The following is an 8,818-nucleotide window of genomic DNA, read 5'->3' on the forward strand; positions in this document are numbered from 1 at the left end:
GCAGCAAAAGGGCAACTAAACAGCCCATCTTTTCTTGTATTTATGAACACGGAATCATCAGTGGTTGTAACCAGATACAGTAAGTAAATTCATGTTTTAAAACTAAACGTCATCGCCAATCAATGTTAACCAATGAAGAAGAAACTACGTCTTGTATTTATTTCTAGATGTATTTAGTCATTTCCTAACATCTGGTGATTTATGTAGCCAATAAATGTGAAAATATGTAAGGTCATTCTGTGGTCTTTGGTTGGTACATAAACAGGTAATTTTAAAAGGTCGCTTTTTGGAGAGAGAGAGAGAGAGAAAATGAATGAAACAAATAATGGAGCATTGAATTAGTCAAAATACATGTTTTCAAATTAATTGTATACTATTGGCATAAATTACAGCATAAATTACAGTTTTGTCCGCAGAAAATTTTTGTTCTCTTGAAGAAGAAAATAGCATTTTAGATTTTTTTTAACAGAATCAATTTTGAGACAATTGATGAGAAATAAAATGTGTTAAAAGATGGAGGAAGAAAGAGGAAGAAGAAGAGGAAAAATAATAATGAAGATAGAGGATAATGTGATTAGGAAATGTTGATGAGCGCAAGTGAGAACAAATAAACTACAATTTATTTTTTGAAATCTATTTGAAAATAAAATTATTTAGTCATTCACTTTGCTCTTGAGATTATCTTTCACAAATAATCATCAATTATAAAGATCACATTTCAGGTAAGATGTAGGAACAAAACCTTCTTCTTGATCGTTAATCCGACGAACCCGAGTCCAGCCATCTCCTTGATCAAGCTCAACTACTTCAAATATTTCACCTTCGCCCATAGGAATGGATCCTTCACTCTGAGCTGTAAAACAATTAGAGCAGAAAATAGAAAAAGCAAAATGATGTTATTACTAATAGTCTGCTATCAAAGTGAAATGACGCATTTACAACTGAAACCGGAAAAATAATCCAAGCAATAGGATGTAAAAAAGGGTGAATCAGAAACATAAGTATAAAAATTGATTACGAACATTTAAAAACATATTCTCATACTGATTATTTAAGTTTTATAGTCACAACTTTCACTGATAAAACAGTAACAAGATGTAAGTTTCTAGATAATCAATTTTTTACTTTGCAGGAGAAAAATTGATTCCCTTTGACATCCGAAAAAATGTCTTTACCTTCGAAACCATAGAGAGCTTGAGCTCTGCCGATGGGAGGAAGTAAAGCAGGTTCGAATTCATCATCTCCTTCGTCGATGTATTCAGCTGCTGGATAATTATAGCTGTTTCCATCAATCTCTTCACTCGGTCTGTAAAAAAAGAGTAAACACGATTAATATGAAGCTTGAGATAGAATCAGTAAAGATATTGAAAAATTTCATTGAAAAAGTGAATGAACACTTTTTTAGGAATAATTAAATTGATGGACTGATAGTGCCATGAAAATGATAGACATTGTTTTTTAATGCTTACCCATTTGAGGAAACAGTTTCATCATATTGAGCAATATGATGGTCATTATTAGCACTATCAGATGTGTCATTTTTGTCTGAAAGGGAACTATCAATGGCTTCGTAAGTGTCAATTATGTTCTCTTTATTATTAGATTCATGATTATTATAGTAGGATGTTGCTGATGGAGGTGCTGTTGTGTTGTTACTTGAGCGAGTTGAATTCAATGTGTCCCTGTTATTACTATTTGTCGTCGTCGTGGATGTGTTGATAGAGTTATTTTCATGGATTGGTGAAATCTCCTGTTTTTGACTAACACTCGAATCAGATGCACTTCTTGACAATGAATCTTCTGATATACTACTGGCTTTAGATTTACGGGCATTTGAAGGTGACCTTTCCGCCATCCTGCTGGTTCCATTATTAAATTCACTCAAATAACCTTCAAATTTTCTTAATTCATTTTGCAGTTTATCCATTTTTTGACTACTTTCGGCCAGCTTATCCTCCAATGTGGTAGCATCACCGAAATTGTGATTTTGTTCATAAACATGTTTCATTTTCATCAAACCATCCCTAAAGGCCAACATTTGGTGAGAATAAAGAAGTCAATAAATAAAGAGAAAAGAGAAAAGGTAAATATTAGAATCAATTACAATATAATAAATTAATGGTAAAGTTCAATCAGTGTTTAATCAAATCTAGGTAAATGGCAAGAAAAGAGACTCGGCTAATTAGGTAATAACAATCAAGTAATCGAGTGAAGCAAAACTGAGAAATCACATGTAAACAACAATTTAAACAATTCAATGAGTTACAATTTAGTATAATCAAGGATGAAATAATTAGGACCAGAATTAATTGAGTAAAGAAATATTGGGAGTCGTTCAATTAAAATAGATGAGGTATCTTCATTGAGGCCAATCAATGGGGCCAATAGTAATCAAATAAAAAAGATAACAAGTGAAGATCATTTCTTTCCTATTAGCATCATCATCACTATCATCTGCAATAGTCAGCAACAAAACAAAATCAAACGGGTCAATGGCGTTACTTGAAAACATTAAAAATAATTAACAGGTTTCAAAATAATGTTTACCCTTAAAATATGCTTCAAGCAAATATCTTGTCCGCTTGATAATATCATCATCATCTTCATTAGCATTAATTACATTAACGGATAATATTGTTATAATTTTCTCGCCTTATAACTTTAACTAAATCTCAATTAGAAACAAAATTTAGTAATTTTTGTCTATTAAATTAGACGTGAGGCAAAAAGTAAACCTTTGATTGTTGGAGTCAAATTTGTACAATTGCTTTTTCATTTCAAAATTGTTATTGCATTAAACTAGTCGTTGAAATTTTGAATCAAAATTTAGTTACTAAGATAATAATCAAAGCTCAACACCAAATTGAAATTTATATGAAAGTTAACGGGAAAGGAGAAGCGGAAGGAAAAATGAAGTTACAAGAAAATAGTGAACATCAATTAATTTAGCTGAAAAAGAGGATGAAATGTTCAACTAAACTCGGCTTTTAACAATGAAATATTTAGTGATTCATGCAAGTTTAATGACTTGAATCATGGTTAAAGAGATGGAAAGGTGTGAAAATTGAAACTAAACGATGAAACAAAATGGTTGTAACTACAAAGATGAAGTTAATTATTTCAATTACCGTCTTTGACCTGCAGCTGATCAAATGTAAGAAAAATAGAGCAAATCAAGATTGAACAATTGTGACTTATCTGTGAAGATTGTTTTGAAACAATGTTTAATAATTAGACTAATTTGATCACGCTAATTGAGAGAAAGTAAAACGATTAATAATCTCAATAGAAAAGGATTGAAGAATAGAATTAATTGCTGTATATTGTTCATTTCAATTGAATGGTGATAAGTGAAATGAAAAAGATAGGTTTGAGTGAGAAAAAATGACCTGAGAGGTGAAAATTTGAACAACAGAAATGAAAAAGAAGATAATTTGAATTGAAAATGATGGGAAACACCAACAGTCATCGAGCCAGGTAATGTTGATATGAAATGTTGAACAAACCATTTTACGCAAACGAATGCCATCAAATAGTCATTTGTTTCTCACATCAAGCTACGGGGTCAATGATGGCGAATTCATTAAGCATCATGATACTGATGATGAGTTACAAATTTAAGGTAAAGGTCAAGGAAGAAGAAGAACAAGAACAAGATGAAAGAAGTAAAAAAAGGGGTTCAACATTACAACTTAAATTCCTGTGATCATCAATAACCTGATTGAAGGCAATCTTCTGAAAAGATATCATTTTCAGAAGTTTAACAATTTCTAAGCTTTCTGAGTAATAAAGTATTTATAGTTGTTTTTTTTGTTCACCAAAAGATTCAACACTTTCTCTAGGAACTAACATTAGACAGTTAAACACTCTCATTGAATGTAATCATCTTTTTTTCACTCTACTTGTTGGATTTAGTAATTGTTGTTGTTTCCTTGGCATGATTTTTCAAGTATTACCATTTTTTTGTGTAAATGAATCACTAGACTAACACTGGCAGTTATATGCTGGTTTGGCTTTGACAATTGTTTGTGAATTGAATTAGTTGGTGAATTTTTTACAACCATGAAATTCATGGTGTGGGTAAATAAAGGGAAAGATGAAGTGTAATTATTACCATGAATAACAATAGAAATGGCTATAAATTTGTAATTAGAGTAACTGTAAGGGATCCATTTGTAAATGGACAAGACGAGTCTAGCGTGCAAAATATTGTAACTGTAAATGGGTGGAGTTGGGTTTTTGGGACAGATTCTGGTTATTCATGGGATTGGGAAAGTGATGATAATGACAGTGTCAAGGACGCTTATCCTTGCGAGAAATGAGTCTAAATATAATGTGAGTTTGTTTTGCTTATCACTGAATTTAGAAGCATTAGATTGAGACTGTGGAGAGGTAAAATTTTGAAAGTGATAATGAAATGGATATTGACAGATGAGGTAGGGTTAATTATCATGGATTTTGACATGATTAAGAAGGAACAATTTCAAGAGTTTGATCAAACAGTTTGTTTAACTTCTGAAAATTGAAATTAAATGAGAAATGGTTAGACTATAAGAATGAAGTAAAAAATGAAAAGGGAGAAGATAAGAAGATAACGGATAACGGATAACGAAAATAGAAGTCTATCTGATTTGAATAATGAGGGGAGATGGTAAATAATAGAGTAGCAAGAAAAATTATCAGATAAATATGCATCTCGTGTTGGGTTCAGTTCAGGAAACCGAGTGCGGTAACCTGATGGCCTGGAATGATATACAGAGATAAACAGATGAAGAGAACAAAAAAGGGAAAAGAAGAAAAAAGAAGATGAAAAGGTAAGATGTTATGCAAATGAATGTCTCAATTTGCTTAAAAGGGTGAAGATACCTGGTTAAATACAATTGGAAAGGTTTTAGTAGTGATTAAGCAGTAATGATTGTAAATTATGATATAATTCAATCATCTAAAATAAGAATAAAAAGTCACAATGAATATATTTTCATTAACCTGGAATGTTTGAGAGGTTAAATTGTCAGAAGTGCGAATCTAATACAAGAAAAAAGTCTTAACGGATTCATCAATAGGAACAGGAAAATCCGGAAAAGGGATCTGACTAGTTCCAAAGAATTTTTTGTTTAAGAGTAATCACAGAGAAGATGAAACATTGAAAATTGAATGGCATTTTTAGGAAACATGGGTTTCATGAAATCACTTTAAAATCTATTAACTGAAAAATTTGTGATACCATTGCAATTGAACTTTAAACATGAAATGTATTTCATGTGACAATTACGAAAGACTTCGAGTAACGAAAATCGGGTGCGTAGAAACAAAGTAATCGTCTGAATAAAAACTGGAAAAAAACTGGTTTTTTGGGCGTGGCGGTATGACTAAGGGTCAGGATGGTTGAAAAAAGTTGATGAAAACATCAAGTTAGTATATCAGTTACGCAAACTCCTGGTTAAATAACTCCTCTTTTACAATTGCTGAAGCGATGGTGAAAATCAACAAAAAACAACAAACATTCGAAGTTAATTAGGTGCTGTACTGTATCTTTGACGAATTCCCAACGTCAACATCGTGAGTTGTTCATTGAGATAATGAAAAGCTATATAACCAAATTTAAACTTAAATATAGCAAAAACACGTAACACTCAAACACAAGATAGTGAAGATAAAAAAAATGATGGATGTGATCATTGAATGAAGATGAAAATGATTCACGATGTGTGGGGAAACGTTTCTTGGCTGATCGAGTGGCTGGTTAACTAAGGCCATAATTCAACTGGTTGGTTGACTTTTTTTTGCTTGTTACTGTTGAAATGGATGGATGAATGATGACCGGCCGGTAGAAGACCATTCAACAGGCCGGTAGGTAGTGAGATATGATGAGAGTTGTGTTTACTCGGTTTGCTTCAGTGATTACTTGATTGTACTTATGTTGTAGGCTCATTAAGCTATTGATATATCTTCTTTTTATCAAAGAAAATGAAGTAAATGGTTAAAATTGAGGAAAACAAAAAGGTCTGATCCAATAAAATTTGTTACTAATTTCATTTTGAACAAAGGAAATGCTTCGAGATTTAGGGTAGGAAGATGAAGATGTTGATTGTGGCAAATGAAATTTTGTAGGTTTCATTTAATACTAACCTAACATTTGTTTCTTGGACAATTTGAGACTTGATCGAATCGATTTTTTCTTGTAACCGCTTCCGCCTTTGAACTGGAGGTAACTCAGCGTAGTCATCCTTTAAATCGTCATTGGATGTCTGTCATGTGGATTTGACATTTTCATTGGTTTGGAAAAGGAAAAATTTTAAAGAAAAAAAGATGAGATGAGAATTTTGATTTAGCTTTGCAAATAAATTAGTAAGGTGTATGTACAAGTGTATGGGCTGTTTAAACTGAAAAGCGTATAAATGTGTTTCATGCTAGCGATAGATAAAAAGGTAAGTGAAAACCGAAAAGAATAAAGGTAAAATACAAAAAGATGATTTTGATGATAAGATGAGCATAAAGAAAATTCAAGGAAGATTTGAAGAGTGCATAAGTGAATCAAGATGATAAGGGAATTGAAAGTGAGAAAGCTAAGCATTTTGCAGAAGGTAAATTGTGACTAAATTGAAGACAGAAACTTACACAAAATATGTATTACGGATAAAATTGGAGAAGACATGAGAAGAAAGAAAGAGAAGAAAATAGAAACCATTGAGATATTTTGAGAGCATCGAACAGATAAATTAGAGTAAGAAGAATTAAAAAAATAGAAGTTGAGAGGTGAGACAAATGACTTGGAAAACATTTAAAGAGATGAAGTTCGACGATTTTGAGAATAGATTAAAGTTGTTTCAGCTATGAATATGGAATAGAAATAAGTTTGAAATTAAAATAAAATAGAATAAGAATGAATACCTTATTTGAACCAAAAAGATTAAAAAGACCAACTCTTTTTCTTATTTTAAGATTGAGAGTGTCTTTACCATGCCTTATTGTTTCAGGTCTCAAGCTTATATTATGATAATGCGATGAGTGATTAGAAATATTGTCACTTAACGGTCTTGGATTATTCAGATCTTCAAATGGTATGTCCTCTGGTGGTTCCATTCCGGATTTGTAACGTTCTATCACTAAAACACAGTCTACACGAGCATCGATGGTCTCAGAGGCATTTATGATACCCTCTAAACACTTATTAATTATTGGTGTAACTTTTTGCTGTATCACAGCAGTTTCTCTGATGAAGTCTTTTAAACACGCTATACGTCGTTCTTCCATGGCTTGAAACCTTTGAAAAACCATGGGTAAAAGTTCATTAAAGTGTAACCTTTGATGTTCATTTGCAAGTTGAAGGTATTTGGCATATTCAGTTTTAGATTCTTCACACATTTGACTTTTGGCTGTTGAACTGAGCTTTGCTTTCTCAACCTCGGCTCGGCTAAGATTTAAATCGGCATCAACCCTTAAAAAATTTTCTTGGGCCTTTTCTGCTTCTTTGAACGCTTTTTCATATGATTTTTTGGCCTTATCCAATTGCGCTAAAGATCCGCCTAACGTTGTCTGATGTTTTTGCCCCTCATTTAGTATTCGTTTACGTTCTTCTTTCATTTCTTTGACCAATATGGCTATTTGTTTAACTATAACACCCATCATGTTTTCAGCGATTACTTCATGTTGGCCTGCAAGATCCGTGATTTCCTGTAGCATCATCATGAATGCTTTTAAATAGGTGAATCTGTAGTAATAAAAAAATATAGAAAGTGGAGGGAGAGAGAAAAAGGGATAGAAAAAAAGGTAAGATAATGATTGATACAAGTTACAGGACTAAAGGGAAATGTAAAGAGGGAGAGAGAGAGATCAATTAGAATGTTGTCAACAAAAATGACTCACTGTTGGTCTTCTTCATCTTTTTTCTTGAATTGATGATTTTTTACAAGTCTTCGTAATTTAGATGCATATTCCGTTTCAATTGCACATCTTTCCTTCACAAAAGATCCAAATTTATCCAAAAATTCAATACCTTTATGTGTATGGCAACTTATATTTTCATATTGATCCTGAAGGGAAAAAAATGTAATGAATTTGAATAGAGAGACAAGGAGAGGTTTTCTCTTTCTGCCTTGGTTACTAGTATTGGACTTACCCATAATTCAACTCCCCAACTCATTGTATCAAGTCAAATAAGTTGAAACAGTTTATTAAATTAACAATTTCAAAGATAATATCCGGTGTAACGTGGACCAAAAATCCCCGTTTGCACAGTATAAAAAGGGTCAAAACAAGGAGAAGATTGGAGAGAGAAATTTTTGATGTTTACTCTTGCACAAATAATAAATCATTCACTTACTATGATAAAATGAAAAAATTTTCACTTCCAGACGAAACAGTATAGAGACACCTTTTATCGATGAAACCTACTACAATATTCAGTCTTATTCAGTGAAAGAGCAACCAAAAGAGCAGGAAAGATCCTCGAATGGCTTATCCTGAGTTGCCTGTCAGAAACCGATTACATAACTGGAGGGGAAAACATGAGTAACCAATCCTGGTTACTATAATCAGTAACATTTTTCTACTTTTGGAGGCAAATTCAAAAATAATGTAAACTTTTCCTATTTAACTAATCTTTCAATAGTCGGCGCCACCAGAAGAAACAGTTTTCAAAAGTAGCGGGAAAAAATTAACCGATAAAGTAACCAGTTACTGTTAATTCCGATTGAGGTTATCAAATAAACAAGAAGAGGTCGCTGGTCACAAAGAACCGGTTTTTTCAAATAACATTCATTGTTAACTGAAAAGCTTTTATCAATCAGAATGTCACCATTTTAATTGTTTTTGACGC

The 8,818-nt window shown here is 32.2% G+C and overlaps 1 protein-coding gene across 2 annotated transcripts; it reads right to left on the reverse strand.

The window, feature by feature from the left end:
• Positions 1–333: 333 nt before the first annotated feature.
• Cip4 (formin-binding protein 1-like Cip4) lies at positions 334–8,306 on the reverse strand. 2 transcript variants are annotated; one of them, XM_015931986.3, is made up of 7 exons: positions 8,120–8,306; positions 7,867–8,033; positions 6,892–7,711; positions 6,130–6,227; positions 1,470–2,024; positions 1,176–1,306; positions 334–853 (listed from the first exon to the last, which is right to left on the reverse strand). In XM_015931986.3, the coding sequence occupies exons 1-7, from the start codon at positions 8,141–8,143 to the stop codon at positions 699–701; spliced, it is 1,950 nt and encodes a 649-aa protein (XP_015787472.1). In that variant the 5' UTR covers positions 8,144–8,306; the 3' UTR covers positions 334–698. The 2 variants fall into 2 exon arrangements, with proteins under 2 accessions (XP_015787472.1, XP_015787471.1); XM_015931985.3 differs by having other exon boundaries at positions 6,130–6,248.
• Positions 8,307–8,818: the final 512 nt, after the last annotated feature.

Source organism: Tetranychus urticae, chromosome 1 (assembly GCF_039701765.1).
Source record: "Tetranychus urticae isolate SD_2017Ah chromosome 1, NJAU_TeUrti_SD_1.0, whole genome shotgun sequence".
Taxonomy (NCBI): domain Eukaryota; kingdom Metazoa; phylum Arthropoda; class Arachnida; order Trombidiformes; family Tetranychidae; genus Tetranychus; species Tetranychus urticae.